General features: G+C 41.0%; 1 protein-coding gene across 5 annotated transcripts in view; it reads right to left on the reverse strand.

The window, feature by feature from the left end:
* iqsec1b (IQ motif and Sec7 domain ArfGEF 1b) overlaps positions 1-21,153 on the reverse strand; it is a 72,639-nt gene that overhangs the window by 25,971 nt on the left and 25,515 nt on the right. For 2 of the 5 annotated variants that reach the window (XM_051074802.1, XM_051074805.1), the window contains exons 1-4: positions 12,933-13,102; positions 6,982-7,261; positions 1,641-2,902; positions 885-1,046 (exon numbers count right to left, since the gene is read on the reverse strand). In XM_051074802.1, the coding sequence (XP_050930759.1) occupies positions 885-1,046; positions 1,641-2,902; positions 6,982-7,261; positions 12,933-12,997 (1,769 nt within the window). In that variant the 5' untranslated portion in view covers positions 12,998-13,102. Of the gene's footprint in view, positions 1-884; positions 1,047-1,640; positions 2,903-6,981; positions 7,262-12,932; positions 13,103-20,793; positions 21,050-21,153 lie in introns of those variants that run through there. The other 3 variants (XM_051074804.1, XM_051074801.1, XM_051074803.1) reach the window with 3 other exon arrangements.

Genomic DNA, 21,153 nt, shown 5'->3' on the forward strand with positions numbered 1-21,153 from the left:
GGTTGGTAAGAGTGGTGAGGCTGAACTAATAACAGTAAAGTAACAGGCCTTAAAACCAAATCAATGAACTGAAATATGCTAAAAAGCTTCATAGAGCTAAGGAGAAATTCCAGAGTTAGGTTCATCACAGTGAGTGATCCTGTTTCACAATACAAGTAGATCCATTGTTCATATTATTGATTTGTGCAGCTTTAATGCATAATATTTTTGATGATTATAACACTACCTTGAATAAAGGGCCAGAGCACTTTTTGCTGAAGAGTGATTGTGGGATTGTGACTTGGCTCTCCAGAGCCTTGATACCTTACATGTCAGGATTTATAGACATTTTCTCAAGAAGCCCTTTAGAAATGCCTGTCAAACTGAAACTGACAGTATTTCCTGGCCTTATCCTCTACTGAATCTCAATGGGCTCTGATAGAGCTGGTATGCCTTCTGTATATTTCAGATACGTCTGTCCAGTCTGAAGCATAAAGTAGAGGTGCTATTTGAATGATGTAAAGAATCAGTGCTGGAAAATACAAAATCTTGATGACTTCTCCTCCTTATTAAAAGAACAGTGGAATATAAATGGAATCCATTTGTTTATGGGAGCATCACAGCCATTTCCTGAGTAGATTCTATTTCTGTTTATTTCTTGGATGTAACTTGAGGTGCTATGTAGTATTTAGAAGATTAACAGCAGATTGCAAACTGGCAACGTTATTTGCAACAAAATGATGATATAGTTATGCTCCTGGAAGGCAAATAAAACAAAATTCTGTGCACTGGCATAGGTAGCAAGTTAAATCAAAGTCTGTTTAAATAATCTTAGTGTTTTCATCTGTACCTCCATCTGCATATACAAATATGTCAAAGAGAACACAGAACCACTGCAAACTCACTCAAGGACATCTCGGTTGAACTGTTTCTGTCTGTTACCCAGGAACTCGCCAATCATTTGCCTACTCAAGCCTTTCCTCTGAAGCAGGAAGTGGGCTACACCCACTGGAGTGTCTGGAACAAAGTTACGCTCTATCAGATACTGGATGCCTTTTTCTGGTTTCCTGGAAATACAGGAGAGGGAAGAGAGAGAGAGACAGAGAGAGACAAAAGGGGGAACGGTGAGGACACAATCCAAATCTGTGATTATCCCACTGCACTTCTGCCCTTGGTCAAATGTGTGTCAGATGAGGGACAGGATTTAAGGAGGGACGTGGTGGATTGGAATGAGCTCCTCCTCCCTGTGGTGTTGATCACAAATGATTAAAAAGCACTTCATGGCTGGGTCTGACAGAAACCAAATCCACAATCATCTCTGATTAAACATAATCACACAGGCTCAGATGAAGATGAAGTGGGGCAGAATGAGTCCTGGGCTCGTTTGCACCTTAAGTGTAACAGGCCGATACTTGTGTTTCAATCAACATCACAGCATATTTATCAGACAGAAGAGTTTCCTACTGGGTTCTTCAACAAAAATATTCTCTAAGCCATAACAAATGTACTGGATCTAATTTACATAACCTCTTCCACCACATTAAGTATGTAATGTGTAACTGTGAAATTCGGAGGCTAAAAAGTCCCAGCAATGTATCAGATTGTGTCTGACTCTGTGTGGGCAGTTTGTTAATGGATCTTGTGTAGTAGACTGCACATACTTGTTGAAGAGGTTTAGGCCAATGCGGTAGTGCCTCTTGCGGATGATGTCATTGCTGAAAGCAGGTGAGTCCCAGCTGTTGCGAGTCTCTTTGTGGTAGGTCTGCTTGCTGAGCGTCTGCTCCCTCAGACTGTCTCTGGACGAGGATTCAGAGCTGCAGTTGATGGTATCATTGGAGTTGGATGTGCTGTTGAGGCTGTCATTGTCGCCATCAGAGAAATCTGACTCAGACTTGCTTTGCCGGTTGGCGGTGCCATTGATAGCCAGGTGGGCCTCCAGTTGTCGTGGCCGATGACGGGAAGAGTCATCTTCTCTGGAAGGCCCACGGGGTGGCAAACTGTGGCTGATATGTTTGGGGCTGCTCTGCTGGTTGCTGGGGCTCCGGTCGTAAGCATTCTGTCTCTTCAGAGAGCTGCGGTCAGAACGATCGCTCAGTTCCACTGAACTGTCACTGGGAGGCTCAATGGTCAACAAGGGTAGATGGTCTACCCGTAAGCGCTGCTCTTGGCATTCCAGAGAAGGTGTACTGCGGCAGCTGGTGTCTGTGTCTCCTTTCTCATCCTTATGAGCCAGCGACCAATAGTCCTGGGAGGAGTTGAGGGAGCGCTGACGCAAGTCCGATTCTGTGCTGGAGGGCCGGTCTACAGACTGAGACAGAGGCAGAGGTGGTGACAGTTCCTCTTCATCAATGTACAGGGTGACATCACTGTAAGATGCTGTCATCTCATCTAGTTTGCGATGCTCTGAGGTGCTGTGGGAGGGTTTCACCTGGCAGCTGACTTCCCTGCCCATATCTTGGTGACCTCTCCCTGGCTCAGAGAGGCTGTCATCACCATGCAGACTGCGACAGTTGAGAGCGTCATCTATGGATTCAGCCAGAGATTTTACTTGCCTTGAGAAGGCATCTTCTAGTTCTGTGATAGCATCTGTGAAATCGCTCTGTGTTGTGGGTGTCTTGGCCTGCACACTCATCTCCCCGCCATGTTCTGACTGTACCAGTGCACCAATTTTGGTGCCATCATCTGTTAGGGAGACCTGCTTTCCCTCGAAGTAGGAGCTGTGGACTTTTTCAGGTCCTTCAAAGGAAAACTGCATTCTCATATTGGATAGGACGATCCGTCTGGACATACGGTTCTCAGACATAGAGCTTCTAAGACGCTCAAAATTCTTGTTCATCTGATACTGGCGGAAGGCTGTCTGGATGGTACGGGCTGCATGCCGGGTTATGAAACGCCCACCATATTTACGCTCTAGCATCTCCACCTGCAGGAAGAGAAGGAAAGATTGTGTTGTAAATTCCTCTAAGAATCATATGGGAACAGTAGTGAGTTATCACTATGAACCAAAGTGAAAACAAAGAGGATGAACACATTATTATGACAGATACTGTATTTTGGATTTTACAGGACTCAAGTTAGAGTGACACTTTGAATCCTTTCGTATGAAATGCTAATGCTCCTGTGAACTTTACAGGTGGATGTAAAAATTGTATTGTTCATTGTTAACCTTGGAAATAGTAGTTTGATGTAACAGCTTTAACCCAAGGTCCCTTTACTGGCTTTTGCTGGAGAACTGCAACTCAGTCCTAATCAGAAGACAGAGCATGGTCACGGCGTGGAGATGGCTCAGTTGCCATGGGGCAGCTGCACCTCAGGAGGCTGAGCAGGTAGCCCACTAATCAAAGTTCAGTGGTTCAATCCCTGGCTTCTCCAGTCTGTGTGCTGAAGCATCCTTGGGCAAGATACTGCTGTATCATGGTTTTGTGTGTGTGTGTGTGTGTGTGTGTGTGTGTGTGTGTGTGTGTGTGTGTGTGTGTGTGTGTGACTTCATCAAGCACTTACGAGTTGCCAAAATATGCCTAAACATGTGATTGAACATGCAAGCTGAGTGCTCGAACTTCCAGGGTGGCAGACTGGCATAAGCTGACCAGAGCATAAAGGAAACCTTACTGAGGGTGAGTGTTTGCTACTCATGAGATAGATTTTTTGAACATCTCAGTCAAGAAATGATTGGAAAAAAGTGTATTTCCCTTGGCTACTAAAGTAAGATTAGACCTGGTAAACATGGATCGAACAGATTTAAAAATAGTGCTGTTGTCTTATCTGCTTTTGTCACAGCTTAAAACACTCAAGAGGAGAGAAGATGCCATTTAGAAGTGGCTGGAATTAAAGGTTTAGTAGACTCAAATAGACCCCCAGGGAAAATGGATAATGTTGATCTGTGACTGATAGTTTGACTGATAAACTGGTAATGGCCTATATAATGATGAAGAATTGCTCCTGAAAGAACAAGCTAGATAGAGGACAAATATGTTTATAATGGCTATGCTGGTGGACATCAATAAGAAACAGCAAAAGGCTTACTCAAAAAATGTCCTAAAATACAGATTAAAATCCACTTAACTCTGAATGAGTGTTACAGTGCTTAAATATATTTTATCAAAAGTAAAATGAATCAATAACCATACTAAGAAATCAATCAGGTGCACACTGCACTGAAATGATTGAGAAATAGATCATTACACTGAGGTGATGAACCTATAATTAGGACAGGGCTAGGTTACATTAGCTCTCTCTCTTGGGGCCAAGGCCAAGGGGACCAGAAGGACCACAAGGAACATGAATCATGACAGTGAGTCTCATGACAAAAGGCTACTGTCAACTGTACAACTGTCAGTGCTTAACAAGAGGACCAGTGTCCCTCCTATATGGACACAGCTGTATGGCCACGAGGCCAAACCAGACTACTATTATATGACTTGTACTTGAGGAGATTCAGCCCGACAACAGTGGGTAGTAATAGGTAATTGAGTGACCTTTAGATAATGTAATATCTATAAATAAGATTAAGATGTAATAAAAATATTAAACTATTACTTGCAATTCATTACATTGGTAGTTCATTATAATAGAATTCTAATAAATAATTCAGAGGGGTTTTGTGTAATACCGGAATGGATCCAAGTGGACACAGTTTGAGTTCTGTGGTGCATCATGGTCCTCATAGAAGAATGCTTTTTTAGGCAGATGGAGACAGAGCTGTGAAATGACAAGTATTGTCTTGTCTTACTATCCCCATGTGTATTTGAATCCGTTCAAACTATCCACATTTTGGATCTGGTCCAAAATACTGGGCTTGGAAAGATTTCTACTTTGTAGCTCCTATGAAACAAATATATAACTGGCCAAGAAGACACAGAATACATTAATAAAATGGTTGTTGTGGTTTAGCTTTAAGTCAGTCCCACAACATTAATAAAACTCAAATTCAGATTTTCTCAGTTAAGGCAGCCTCACCTATTCGTGTTGATATCTGGCACCATGGGACCATTTTACCTCTCAGAAAATAGGAGCGACAATGTCATAAGCACATTAGAGAATAAAACTACATTTTGAAAGATTGACCAAACATGCTTGGCCTCTTGCCTCTTGTTCACAGGGGCCTAACATACTCCATGCTGATGTTTCCTTTGATATTTTTAACGCAGATCTATCACCATCCTTTATCCAGCAATAGATTATTAACACCTAACTATGTTTTTTGTTTGCTTGCTGATTGCTAGATTGGGAGCTTACTGATATGACATTACATGGTTCTCACTAATGGCCTTCCTGTCCTTGTGGTAAATATCTGCCTCTACTCACAAAGTGTTTGTTCTATACTTACATTAGGTTTGAGTCTCCTCAGTGGATTTATAGCACACAAGTTGAATAGTCTGAAAATGCCCCTAAGCACATGACACTGTTGGTCAGATGTTGAATAAACATTGTCCATTTATGATATCCTTGGGTACCACTTTTTGCATTTAGTTATTGTTGAATTCTGTGAAGCTATTTCTCTTTATTTCTACAGGTATTGTAGGAACAGATTCAGTGTGTGCTGTTTTAAACATGAGTCTCTCTGCCACTAGATAGAACTACTTGATAGACCATAAACAATACAGTCCTAAACCAATCTGCGGATGCATCAGTGGCGAGAGAAGTCTGTTATGATAGTCAGTGCCTGTTGCCCGACAGCTGATGGTCTCCACTGGGCTGATATTCCTTAAGAACTGTAAAATAAGGTAAGTCAAATTCCACAAAATTCACCAGTGAACTAAAGTTTTTGCCTAAACAACCAAAACAACAAGCCAAAAGATTCTAAAACACATGGTGTTATTGAGGGAAACTGCAGGGTCAGGTGATAATTCATGTTCATTTTGCATGAATTTCCTTTATCATGATATGTATCTATTGGAAACATGTTATAAACCACTGGTGGGCTGTCAGGGTCAGAAAGTCCTTCTTTGCAGGCCTAAACACTGTCACAATCATTGAATTACATTTGTCCTATATGTTGTCCTTTCCATTATTTTACTATATGTATTAAATTTTTCCCAGTAGTCTATTCTGTTTATCTCATAGCTTTTCTTTTGGTCGTGCTGCTTCTAATACAGTCTGTTTAAGTTACAGCTTTTATCCAATCAGATTTCAGCTATGTGTTGCCAAGTTAACAGAAATCTGCCTTGATGCCTTCAGAGTCAACAGTGCACACACCTGCAATTTAAAATAAATGGCAAAGAAACTGTTGCCTCTCTGATCCTTCAGACCAATCAAATTTCAAGTTGGTGAGACCAGGGGCCATCTAGCAGGCCTACCATGACATTGGCATTTTTATGTCATTTGACTGGATGGTCATAGAGTGCACTGGTCAGAGCTAGCAAACCACATCTATAGCTACTAGCACAAGCTAAAACATGTTAGTATAGATTAAATTCTATACTAACATGTTTTTTTAAACCAACAATGGCTGAATGAGGAAAAAGAGTTCAATGACTCTGTTGTAGAGGTTACCTGTGTGTCTCAGTTCAGCCCTTTTCTATGCCCCATGGAGGCTAATGCTGAAAGTCAGGTCTTGCCCAGTCGTATTTCTCGCACAATTTTAATTCACTTTAGGCTGAGAATGTCCACTGGACAGAAGCATTTGTTTTACTTGTCTACAAACAATCAGCAGTTTCGGTGGGTAGCTTGCATTTTACCTCTATTTTATTGTTTGTGCTTTTGTCATTTTATTAGTTAAAATTGATGCTTCTGCTGGAGATTCTATGGAGCAACTGTGGTTGCAGTTTTGGAGGCCTAATGAATTGTGTTAATCAGGTTTTTGTAGCATTGCTTTGGTAATGGCATTTATTCTGGGTACATGATATGCCTGTCTGTGATGCAAAGTTCTGTTATACTGTGTTTCTGTATATTGTGATGGTTTCTATAGCCGTGACATCATAATGATGGTATTAAAAGGTGAGTTAATTCTAAACTTAGGTGTGAAATGCACAGCCCGCCACTGTATATCCCAGCCTCTCTCACCTGTTTGTCCTGTAGGTCTGATGAGAGCTCATAGCTCTCTGACAGTGAGCGGGAGCGCTTAATCGCCTCCTCCTCTGCCTGCTTGCGGAGGATGGACTGGGAATGCTGGAGCTTAGGTCGACGGGGCCGTGGGTGGCCAGGCAGCAAGATGTGTCCGTAGAGCTGGCTGTCCAGGTGGTCGGGGCCCAGCCCGCCGCTATGGGTCACTGGGACACAACTGTAGCCACTCCTGGGGTCCACAGAGGCACCCACCTCGCTGCCTGGAGCATCACCTTCCACACTGTAACACACAGAGACACAAACAGTACACAGGGTTAGTATGTGTAGAGTCATTTTCTTGAGGGTTTCCAATTGCTTTACGTTTCAGTGAGAAGCACGTGACAGATGGAAAAAGTGAACTTTGATACTGCTGGCAGGTTATAATTATGAGAGAGAGAATCTATAGCAGCAATCAAAGTGTAGCGAGTTGTCTCTACTCAAGGCCCTCATAACACAGAAAATATCTCAATTCAGCTGTAAGGCTGAACCAATGTATCTTGATTAGAAGAAATTAAATGACTATAAGTGATGAATGAATGAAGTGAAACCAAACAAGCTCAATAGACACTGAAATCACTGTGCGTTAATCAGGGGCTCACCCTTTAAGTAAAAACAAAGCAACTCTCACTGTCAAGAGTTATTACATCATGTGAAGTATTGCCTTAAATATTGAGATCAATAAGGATCTTTAGGTACTCACAGGAGCACAAACACTAACCTGTATCGATGAATGGATAAAAACTGGTGGTGTTGAGCAACGACCAGCTGTGCCACACCAGACTGCAGGGGCTAAACATCAAACACAGATCTACTGACTTTCTCTACACCTTTTATACTGTTGTAATAAGCTGAAAATGCTGAAGTGAACTGTGCTGTGGTACCTGGTGACATTTCAATAACTACTACTTTGAGGAATCAAAAAAATACAGCAACCTGATCTGACTGCTTTTTAAATGTGTGAAATAACAAGCTGTTATTGACTTGGGTTAGGGTTAGGAAGAAGGCACTGTACAACTGTTTTCACAGACAAGGTATGTAGTCATGTGTAAAATCTGTGGAATGTACCTTTATATATCTCTCAGATCAATGTATTTCATCACAAACTTCATTATTGCAATAAAGCAAAACCCTGACAGTAAAGCAAAACCCTGACAAGTTCATCATCTTATGCTATAAACCCTGCCATAGATAGATAGATAGATAGATAGATAGATAGATAGATAGATAGATAGATAGATAGATAGAGCCAACCCGAACCCCGTGACAGTAATTCTAGGGGGCCTGTGGACCAGACCTTTATGCCTGGAACCTAGTCCCCTGGAACTGAATATCTGCACTGCAAATGTAGACTATCACACATAACTTGAGAAATGTAGTAAATCAGAAGTTAGTTTACCACGCCACTGTCAAAGAGCAGTAAACAATAAATTCAGGTTACAAGGTATAGGCCTATCGTTGACTGTGTAACATTTGACCTTGTATCAACAGCATAGTCAATCAAGTGTCTTCAATGACAGCTGATTTCCTGAACTTCACCTTGCAAGTTAAAATCTATGGTGGAAATGTGAGCTTTTCTAACCTAAAGAAACTTTTTAGCAAAATACCATCAATATTATTTTGTTTGTCATAAACTGATGGATGAAGTGGAAAGACTCAGAGCAAGGACATCCATTCAGAAACATCAATCACTACATAACCTTGTCAAGTACCTAAACCTGTATGGGAGATTATGTCAAGGTTAGATAATAATGGCTAAAATAAAGCCTTTAATAGGAAAGAGATCTGATGTCCTGAAGAGGCTTGAAGCAGTGAACACATGCAAGGTGAAACAAGTAGTAATAAATGATGTCTGTTATAACAGACAACCAGAGGGGGACATTTAAAGCAGCTTATATTCAGTCTATACTGTATCATTCATGCACAGTGGATTTTCAGTGAGCAACAGAAAATATTGACACAAAAGATATATTTGACATTTTTGGTGGGATTAGAGGAATCTTGACAACTTTATCACCTGTTCAGAATATTATCACTGCATTATATAACTGTTATCAGTTGTCATTGGGAACTGAAATGTGGGTTATTTGGGCCTTACTCCACCTCCCAGTCAGCTCAGTAGGCTAATATCATGTGGTGAACCTTTGTCAACATGGTTACAATAATACACCAGGTTAAGGTACAGAGCTGATCTCTCATTCAAAAGTTGTCAGTGTTTTTGTTCCACCAATCCACCCCAACCTCCCCGCTTGACTTGCTTTTTATACAACGTCACCTACCTTTTGCTGCCTATCATAATTACTACAACTCGTAGAGGTCATCAATAGGGTTGTTTTTCAGGGGAGGACAGGCCCCTTCTGGCCTTTTGATAGGTGCAATTTGGTACTGAAGCATAATCATGGCAACTAGAGAAACAATAGCTGATAACAGCCATTTAATAGGGTGATAACATTTCAAAACCAGTGGTTCTCAACCAGGGGTTCAGTGTCCTACCAAGATGTCCTAAGATAAATATGAGGAGTATTGAGATCATTAAAGTGACAGAATAGATGAAAAATACTGTTCTGCTACTCATTTTTGTAACTTTTTACTTCATTGACATTAATGATAAATCACAAATGGTCATATCATTTTTCTAACTGTAACTCTAGCAGTTTTGGAGGGTAGTGACGTAAGTGTGTCAGGCAAGAGTTATTTTGCAAGGCCATTAGGAACAACCTACTTTGTTGTTTATTTCTGAGGACTTCCAGCAAGTCACAGTGGTCAAGTGGACAAAGGGTGTCATGGGATAAAATCTCTCAGAAAATGACTCCTATCTCCAAACTGGACACTCAGTGTTCATTAATGTTCATTTTTGCATCTTCATTCTCCTCCCCATGCATCCTCAAGACTTTTTTAATTCTAAAAAAAGAACAAATCTAATCAGACAGAGAGAGTCATTTACTTACACTGAAGGGTGGGGTGTAATAAGTCGTCTGCTCCAGCAGAGGATGTCTAATTGGAAATATCCATTTGTTCAGATGGAAGAAAGGCTTAGCACTCAGTTCGAAGCAAGGACAGGCAGACGCCTCTAAGAACACAGACTGAAACTATGATGGCACTTTAGGCATGTTTATGTCTTCACTTAACTGGTTATATTGCATTAGAGTTACTGAACAGGGTGCTCTGCTCTTGGTTACACAATAAAGAAGCAAGCAACTGTCTCTAAAAATCAAACAATAAAGACAAACAGCCTCATCAAAACAGGAAAGCATGGTTGAGGAAAACCATTTGTTGCTAAATAAAAGAGCTGTATTAAATTTCAATATGTATGAACCCACTCTTCTTTTTGTGGCACAGAGGTTGAGTCACCCCAGCAGTCAAAGTGTTACTGATCCAATTCCCGCAGAATGCACAGGGGGAAGAGAGAGAGAAGGGGGGGGGGGGATTACTTTTTACTTTAGTCAGACCTGCTGACTAACGGAAAGACTTCTACTGTCTGTGCCAAGCATTCATACAGCCTCATTAAAATTTATATCCTTCACCCCAAAAATTCCATTTTAAATAAGAGGTAAAATGGATGAAAAGTGCATAGAAGGAGGAATGAGAAGCTGAAATTCTGAGAATATGTCAAGACAGAGGGAACCTCATTCTCAACCCACTGAGAGTGATCCTCAGGTGGACAGAAAATGGGGTTGCTGTCCACTGATATGTCATCATAACAATACAAAGGTATCTGTTTTATCTGGACTTGACACAGTACCAACAGTATACTACAAAACCTTTAAGTCCTATACACGTAGGCAGACCATGGGCAGAAAATAAACCAAACTGCACACCAAGAATTTTGAAAGTATATACTGCATGACTGACTTCAAATACAAATGCAATTAGTGTCTGGAAGGTTTTTAGAGACCTAGCTTCCATTTTATATTCTCAGTTATAGATCTATATTTGATATCTCAAGGTTCTTGAAACGACTTCTACTTGTTTCCAATGTAGTTTCACTTGTTTCAGGGTTTCAAGACAATGATGTACGATTTACTAATTGCAACAATTAATTTGCCACTTGAAAAAAGCCACTTATACCCTTAGGGTAAGGTGTTTATATATAAACACTCAAATTTCATCAGTTCAAATGAATCTGAAATGACTTCAGTGGTGAAGTGCTTCCTATCCTGACTGAGGAGCGGCATGTGCAGTTAGTTGCAATCTGCAACTTCACTGCTAGATGTATCTAAATCCTACACACTGGTCCTTTAATTTGATTAAACAAAAAACTATTCTGCTCTGTGTGCTCCCCAACCTTTGGTCACTTGCAAGTGAGCAACTCCCTGCTCTGTGTGCTCTTAAACTTGATATATAGTTGCAAGTCTAGGGGAGCCTACATATATAAAAATGTGTTACTACTTGCTGGGGCTATGGAGATACAATTTGGAGACTGCAAAAGAGAACAGGCGACTGTGCTTGGTCAGCATGGGGTGCTTTACAACATGGATGTGTATAAAAAATTTAATAAAAGATTCAGTGGTCTGCTGAATTTGAGCAACATACATACTGTATAGCAAAGGCATTGTCACTGCAACCCACTGCTCACTGTGATCACCTCTCTGTAACAGGGAGAATAAACAAATGCAGAAACACATAGTCTTTCATCTGGCAATAAGACAAGGTGAAATAGAATTTACCTGGATGTATAGTAATACCAGGTATAGACTGTAAGTATATGTGTAGCCCACTGTTGCTCTGTATCACAATGTAAAGTGAAAAAAATACTGTGGAGAATATATAGTAATAAAAACAGAGCATGTTTGGACTGGATTACACAGAATACATCCATAGTGTTACAGTGGTGTCACTGATGGGTGAAATTCCACGCCGAAATATAAAAAATATATACACTGCAGGTATCTGCAACAACACAACAACCACCTCTTTCAAACTTCACAACCTTGGTTAATTTTCTCAGATTGATGGAGCACCGTTTAAAACTGTAGCCTCTCGCTGCTTTTTTGAGGCTGCCATCAATGAAAGAAGTCAAATGTGGTTTTAAAACTCAACACTAGTATCAGCAATTTTTTTGTAATGAGTACACTACACATAAAAGGGTATGCACCCCACCTTCCCTCATGTTAAATTACAGCCACCTATTTGATTCTCAAACCTACAAAGTACTACAGTGTCCCGTGACAGTGCATAAATTGCTGGCTGATAGAATGTTAATAATGTGTTTGTAGTGGAAGGTGGTGTGATGGATCCAGCAGAGGGGTGCAGGTGATATAAGGACAGTTCTGGTGTCAACACCTCCTCTGGAGATGCCCTCCTGTGCTGCTGGGTGGCTCTTCACTGTGTGTCACTCGACAGTGATGAATTAATTACTCAGACCTCTCACTTACATGCATACACAACCTGCCTCTTCTGGTTTTCTTTGTTTCACTATGTATTCATACTGACTGTCTCACATGTTTTTCACAAGTGAGTAACTCTCAGAATCAACTTAAGTTGATTAAATATAAGTTAGTGGGCACTGGATCAAGAACTGTAAAATATGACTTCAGCAGGAAAATAAACTCCTGGCTCATCAATGAAGCACCAACCTTTAGTGCATCAATAATGAAGCGCACTTTATTTATACAAAGTGTGCTACTTGTGTATTTCATCAGCAGCTCTGTACCCTGGCACAAAATCTGCTGCATTAACAGCAATTTATCCAATAAGGAGTAACAGTAGTTTGTTGGACATTACTAAATGCTTTCTCAATTGATCTTAGTTGAGTCTGGCAGCAGTGCCTGAATAAGTGAACATGTAAAATGTCCAACCTCCTTTACGAGAGTAATCCAGAGCCAAATCAGCAAATAGCTGTGCATCAAGCAACTATTAAAAGTATCAACCTCTATACACAACACCAACATGCACACACTCAAAGCTGAGCTTACCAGCTGTCTGATTCCTGCTCCAGTAAGGACTGAGTCCTGTCAGAGGCACACTGCAGACACCACATTTTGCACTATAAGCCCCTACGCCAGACCCATTGCCACTGATCTCTGTTACTCCATCTTTGAGCTAAATGCAGCTTTCATAGCCTAACTGCACAGCTTGGACACCTCTCCAGCTCTGTCCCTCTTTCAGCCCAGCAAGGAGGGGCACTCTCAGGAAGAGGGAGGGAATTCCTCCATAGGAAACTGGGTTGTATGGCAGCAGTACTTGTGTCACACAGATCAAGAGGGTCTTAAACAGGAAGGGGAAGCAAATAAGAAGTAAAAATGGGAAGACAAAGCAGGCTCTGGTGGCTTTATTAATAGCAAGAGGCAAGGATGAAGCCTGGGGAAAAACCCCGGATATACAATTTTAGCTGCTGTGACAGAGGAGGTATAACTACAGTAATGTGAGCTCTCCTCTGGCCCAACTGTTCTCAGATGTTTATCCTTAGCTTCATATGGAAGATGTACATGGTGTGATACTATCCCCTTTGACAACTGCTGATCAAAAACTTAAAAAGTTTAAAAAGAGACTATCATGACCATGGCCCTTTAACAGAAAATGCAAAACAAGCAACAGCTGCTTGGACAATTGACCTGCAAAGCTATCCTCTGAACAAACAAAGTTAATAGGGAATGTTTGACTCACATCTCCTCCCATCTGTGTGCTGATGTTTAGGGTGATTTTCCCCCACTCCTATTCCCCTGCCTCTGCCCAAAATGTGAAGTGATGATGGGCCTATCCATTCCCACATAATGACATCATTATCCAAACAACGGGCGTGTATCAAGTAGACCAAAGATGTTATCGGCTAAGGCAACCATGGAGCATAAAGCAGTATGATAACAGAGCTAATAGGTTTAGTTTGGGTAGACTGCCATGACTGTAAGGCTCTCAAAATGTCTGATTTTATACTGTGACCTCTAGTGATGCTTATACATTTTCAGTGCATACCTGCCTCAGGAAAACAAATTCTTAATGACACTATATAATGTGGAAAATAATCCTAATTGCAGTATATAATAAAAGGGAATAGGGAGTTGGTGCAGAATGCCTCTCTCATGGGCCATTACAGAGCTTAATAAAAAAGAGTAAAATGTCTCCCATATGGTGAAGATTCACGAAAAGGGCAGCAGAGACAAATATGGCAAACATAAGGTTCATTATAGCTAAGTATAAAGTTAAAAAAATCAATCCTTCTAGAAGTGCAGCTGTGCACAGTACTAATCATGACGCACAGGAAGAGTAGTACAAGAAAATTTGACCTCTACATGGCTAAAAACAAAAAACAAAAATTAAATTGCTGCAAAGTCTGAGTTTATGTTTAAGTAGACACGAATTTTAAGTCAAGGCCAAGGTTATCTAAGCCAGTTGTTTCCTTTAGCATTAATTGTGACTGAGAAGCTTAACGTAAAGCTGCAGCAGTTAACACCCACTTACATCTGTCTGAATGCAGGGAGGGATAGTTTGAGGCAACTGCCTTTGATCAGATCTTGGGTTATTTTTGTCCGCCTCATTTCTGTCTTGACAGTGAATAGCCAGACTGTACAGACAGTAGTTAGGATGTGATATATTTTTATCTCTAACTGTGCCAAACGCTGGACATGGGACACTTGTCAACAAACCATGGCTTTGTGACAAACGTAAAGTTTATTCAGATTTATTTTAATATTATTTACTTTGAACTATGACTGTCCCTTTACATTGATAAAACTGAAGTTGCAATGGTCAGTGGTTAATTTTTTCACTCTTAATATCTAATCTAATACTAATCTTAGTATAAAAGATATTTGTTAGTGTCACCAGAACCAAGCACTGAACCTTGGGGGACCGAGCCTTCACTCCCGCTGCCCCTACCCTCTGGAGTTCCCTTTCACAACACATCAGGAACTCAGACTCATTATAGACCATCATATCATTAATCAAAACACACCTGTTCAACCTGGCATTTTCATAGTTATAACAGTCAATTTATTTAATTTACTTATTTCTTTTTACTGTTTCTCTTTTCTTTCGTTATATTGTTAAGTGTCTTTGAGTGTCTTGAAAAGCGCGAAGCGAAATTTGATGTATTATTATTATAATTATTATTAGTGGTGATGGTTTTTAAGATTGATAGATTAACATTCAGAGACTCTCATCAAAAACTTTCCATCACTACTAACTATGGTGCTGGTTCTGAAACACATTTCTTTGTATCAGGTTCCCCTGCTGACCTTTGATGTGCATGTGGAGAATGACATCTGAAGAAACCAGTCTGTGCTGTATGACAGGAATAACTGAAAAGATACATGACTTATATGGATATGACCTTAATACAGGGGAGATGGTGGTGGTGACATTTTCACTTAAGTATTGCTTCTCTTTACTCATGGTCAGATTACCTGTGTCCATGTCAGTGTATCGATTGTGCATTCTTCTGTGTTTATCTGCGTATTATTGACTGATCAGACAAAACCACTGAAGTATTCCTAAAGCAGCTGGTTCTTCTAGAGTAGCTGAATAATTCAGAGTGCTTTCAAAGTGAGTTTGTAGAGAGACAAGTCAGCATCGGATGGCTCTATTAACGACTTGCGTTACAGACACACCTGTCACGTTCTGTCTAGACTCCAAAGTGGAAACAACAGGATCACTCATCCTAGTATTTATCCTTACATCAGTTCCCGCTCGTCGGCAAACGGATCTAGTTTATATCTATGGCCACAAATTAAATTGACCCAACTCTCCTCCTACACACTCCTTTACCTCCATCTGCAATGTCCACATCTCTGCACCTCCTTAAACATTTAGAGTAACAACATGCCACTCCCACAGCAGTAATGAAGTTCACATATTACATGAGACTGGCTCTTATCCAGCAGGGACAAAAGAGTCCCTGACAGATGCTGCATTTTCTGCTCTGCTTGGTAAGTAAATTGACCAGTTTGTAAGGGTGGGGTAGCTGGAGACAAATGTGTCTGCACGTCCATCTCCCCTGATGCTGTAGTCTGTGACTGAAAATGCTGTGCTGATTAGAAACACGGAGGAGCTTGCTGAGATTTACCACGCAAAGGGAACAGAGAGCTCTGACAAATATGCAGTTGCATGGCACCAAGTCATTTATGTAGTTAAATCTGCTATTCATATAGCATTTCATACAGCAAAGCCCCACCTCCACCCCAGCATCCACCTGAATCCACCTTCCCCTTGTGTTGTAACCTGTGGTTACTGATGGTAACAGCTGGAGTTACTGACCACTGGAAGCAGCTACAGAACTCTGCTGAGTATAGTGCAGTCAAACAAAACATGGGAAAATTTCATTCATTACATCACATTGTTTTTATAACATTTTTACTCATTGTATCTGCAAAACCTTCACTGACAACATATTTCATTTGTTTTCCCTAGAAAATCAATTTGTGGCAACAAAAGGATGATGAACAGTTTCATATTTTTATAGCACTTGTGGAAAGATGGTAGTCTTGGTCAAATATTGAAAACTGAATTGTATGAGACGGGATGTGTTTATTTTCTTCATCTAGCTACAAGAAAAACATGTTTAATAGGGTAAACCTAACCATACATAGGCAGAATCCAAACACATTATGAACAAACAAATTATGTCCATGAAAGTAATCCAGACAGCAATTATGTTTCCAGGGTTTGCATTGCAGACTGTGTTTGTTGTAGACTGAAACTGGTTCCTTTTACAATCTACTTCACCTTAATTGTGATCCAGAACTAAATGTCCACAAACAGGGAGGCAAATAAACTAAATTTAGAGCCAGTTATAGAGTCATAAATGCTCTACCAGCTTTGACTGAAGACTGTAGCATGTTTTCCAAAGAGTGCAGGGCATACCAACAATATGCTAGAACATTTCTAATTATGTTCTGAGTAAGCACCATGTCCTGTTTACAGACACTGGGGAATAAGTTCATTTTAACATGAAAACAAAGATCTAGACAGCGACTGCCCTGGTGCTCTGGCCAGGTTCCAATTGCGTCACCCACACCCCAAACCAAGTGTAGCCCAGGCCCAGCCCAGCAGGCTAACTGTGTCTCTGCTATGCACTGTAAAGCTGTTCAGTTCAACCCTGTAATCCCAGAACCCACCCACGTGTGGTTTTCAGAGGGAGGTGGTGGCCCTGCCCTGTCAGCCTCAAGCTGCTTCACCAGAGAGAGCGAGCGAGAGTAAAGAGGCACCTATACACTTGTCCACCCATTAAGTGCAATCATACATACAGCATGCATTACATAAAACCAACAAGCTGCACAGTCAGGAGCTGGCAGATGAAAACATAGTTGATGTTTTCTTGATGTCCATATGGCACTGACTCTGTCTCATGTTTACGCTCTGCTGTGGTAGCCCCCCTGACCAGGATGCAGTATTCAGCTTATCTCTGCTAATCCTCCTACCGTAACTCTGCCTCCATCCTGTTGCTGAGCTGCCTGTAAGCTCTGGTGCCAAATCAACACTGTTAACCCACTGAATTGTTGTAAGCAGTAAATACTGAGCAGTCTCAGGATAAGGTAGGTTTCAAGGGTAGTTCCAGTTTATTAGAACCTTCTTATGGTTTTGGCCATCATCTCTATAAGGTGTGATATTGTAGCCTCCTCACTAAAGCGGTAGCGTAAGTCATAGGAACTTGGTGACATCACCACAACAAAGTCTGATGGGGCAAGAAACACAAGCAGCCAGAGGATAAGACAGTGAACAACCTGAGAAAGTGAACAACAACAACTGAAAGTAAGTGCACCTGTACCGAGTAATAATCCCTAATTACACAAGAAAAAGATGCACACAACTAGGGTAAACAAATTTAGACAAAGTCAGAGTGCACAAACAGTACGTTTACAAACCACTGTGTTTCTGCAGCGTGTATTATTTTCCTAATAATATGATCAATTTAACCAACTAAAATAATAACTTAAATACATTCAACCCAATCATCTTATTTCTATTGTCACTTCCGAGAGTGATTTGGTGATGAGAACAATCCTGCCTGCATCCCTGGCCAGACATTGGATCCCAGTCATCTCTAAAAAAAAACAAAAAACTTTGACATTCTGGGAAATGCACTTATTTGCTTCTGTGCAAAGAGTTGCAAAAGATGGGAAGAGATGAGGCATTTTCCATACCATAAAAAGTATTTATTTATCATTATTCATCATCATTACCATTATCAGTTTCAAATCACCTGACTGCTCATGTTTTTTACACACATCTAACTTCAGTGTCACCACAATCTCAGATTTTAGCAATTACCTTGTTGAGTACAATATACTATAGGAATGGTGGCCAAATACATTGTAATAAACCAGATTTATCCTTGAAGTATCCAAGCAGATTTAGTCTCAGCTAAATAAAACAAAATATAGTTCTGCAAGTAACTCAAGAGTTAATCATTGTCATTCCCAGGCACTGTATTTGGTTTTTCTTTCTGTATTTGTGTTCCACGGCAGGGTTTTTATCATCAGTTCCTATTCTCCATGTTTACTGTTAGGTCTGAATGCTATGCAGACAATGCGAGTGAACTTTGATGCTATCTGATGATTCAAGACAGGATGCATTATTGAGTGTGACACTGCATCATCAGCTGGTACAGGAAGTTAAACTAAGATTTTGTCCATAGAAAACTCCCTAACAATCAGATATCAGCATTCCAAGTAATACTAGATAACATGCACTGAAGCAGAGGCATTCTCAAACAACTCATCACCTGTCATGTGCAGTTGGGACATGTCTTTCCCTCACACAGGAGACTCAACAAATCCTGACATGTTTAGTTTGCACTGAAAACAGATGAGAGTCTCGCAGTGACGTCGACCTGAGGCACTGCTTGACGAGCTTCTGCTTCATCAGTATTCACAAACATTTTGCTATTCTGGGAAGAGCAGCCCGGCTGAGCGTGCTCAGACTGTGTCTGAGAATGGCTGGACACCGGCTATATGTGAAGGAGGAGAAGGCAAAACATAAAAGCACAGAGGGGAATGGAAAATGAAGGAAGCAGATTTGACATTCTGTCATCTCATCAGGTTACAGATTTAAGTGACATAATTAACTGTGTGAACTTATTATTGTAATTTACCATGTCATAACTGAAATTTTATGGTGTGTTAATAGCTATTATCTCATAGCTGACAGTGGAATTCAGTCCATGCATTTGTCCTTTTCTGTCTATTTACTGCACTGAACTTTCCAGACATAAAAGGCTGCTCTGTATAAACTTTTAACATTCACCTCCTTGTACTAATCAAATCTTGGAGTCCTAACAACAATAAAATCGTCTTAGAAGAAGAGAGAAAGGCCATTTGGTGCCACCCGATTGACCCACATTAAAGAGCAAACACTCAAATTTAAGTTGTTTGAGTCTGAGTAATCCAAATCAAAGAGACTTGGTGTGATTGTTGCCAAATTTTTACCTGACACCCTGAAATGCTGAATTCTGGTGGTTACTTGAGTTAGTGATATTTGTTGGACAGCATTGTTGCAACTTTTGCACATTCACAGAGCTTAGTAACGCAGTTTGAAGCCAACTTGATACATAGATTGAGTGTCTGTCTTTGGTCTGTCGTCAGCTCTGCATGTTAATGAATGAAATGGGATTTAATTCCAGGTGGAATAGTGAGGTTTGAGGCTGCTAAGTTTTTGTTCTCCTGAATGTTTTACATACCACTGCAGAAACTGTGTCCCTGTGTACCCACTATTTGCTTCTTCTTGTAGTTGATAGAGTCTGCACATTCACACCCCTCTACAAGTGAAATTAAATTTCATCTTGCAAAAACTGGAACCACTGAACTTATATACAAATCAACCCTGAATTAAACTAATTATTCTATGTATTGTAACAACACTACAAGAAAGTGTGTCGTGAATGGAGACTGTGGGTAGTGTGAGTCTAAACTCCCCACCTCTAACATCAACAACAATATATCAGCTGTATGATGGATTAACCAGGCCAGAAGTGAATGGGAGAAAAGGGAGAGATGAAAAAAGGCTGAATTAGCATGATAACCCTTACAGGTCATTCCCACCTCCTCTTTCTACCTCTCTGTCTGTCTGTCACATCCCTTCCCTTCCATCCATTGCTCATCACTGGCATAGAGTGGGCAGTGCTGCTGCCAAAGTGACTGATGGGCAGTACCCTCCGCTGTCCACTGAGTAGGACCATCAGGGTATAATTATGCAGTCTGCAATCCTAGCTGAGCTGTCATGACAGGCTAGGGATCTGCCTGCTGCCCCTGCTGCTTTCAAGGACGTTTCATCCAGATGAGGGAAAGGAAGACAGGAGCTCAGGTGGAGCAGCTGTACTTCATCTGCTGCAAGGCACAGGACTGAAAATGGGAGGGGGGGTTCTATTATCTACCACAAGGGGAAGAGCCAAACCCATCTGGTTCAGGCCTAACAGGATAGTCCCCATAATGTCACAGACAGGACAAGAAAAGAAACAGAAATAAGTAAGGGGTTAGACTAAGAAAGAAAATTAAATGTCATCCTGTATTAGAACACAAGGAAAATAGTTTCTCTTTGGAGCACAGCAGCACATGTGCTGGCAGTAAACTGCTGAAATGAATGAACGAACAATTAAAGCCACAGAAAAATCACTGCAAGGACGACTGACATAAAGCTACCTTCATTGTACAGAAGCTTAAATAAAGTCCAGCTGAGTTCAGGCCTGTCTTGACCTAATATAACCTAACTAGAGCTGGAAAGTTAAATCTCCAGAAAGATCTCCAAACAGGTAATAACAGCAGGACTCCTAGCCTTCACACTAATAGATTTCCAGTGGAATGTGGATCTAGTTCTAGTTAGTGTGGCTAGTAAGCACCACCATACCTGGCTCTCCCTTGGCAGCTCCTGTCCCGTTTCTCTTTCTGTGGTGTAACACACACAGAGGCTATTGACAGACAGTCAGCACCTCTGTCTTCATGCTGGCTCTGGGCGCTGTTAATGTTGGCATCTGCAATAAAGGCTGCCTTTCTCTTTCCTGTATGTCCACCTGCCCTCCTGCTGGAGTTTTCACCTCTGCCGAGGAGAGCTGTTAGGCTAAAATGGAAGAAAGGTTGTGTGATGGCATTGTGCTGGCTGTGTGTGCCTGCCTGTCAGGGGAAGGGAGTGGCAGCCTGGTGTGTCACACTTGATTACCCTGGCTGATTGGGGATTATTTTTGGCTTCCAGTGGTACCCTCCTAAAACT

This window comes from Lates calcarifer, linkage group LG12 (assembly GCF_001640805.2).
Source record: "Lates calcarifer isolate ASB-BC8 linkage group LG12, TLL_Latcal_v3, whole genome shotgun sequence".
Taxonomy (NCBI): Eukaryota; Metazoa; Chordata; class Actinopteri; family Centropomidae; genus Lates; species Lates calcarifer.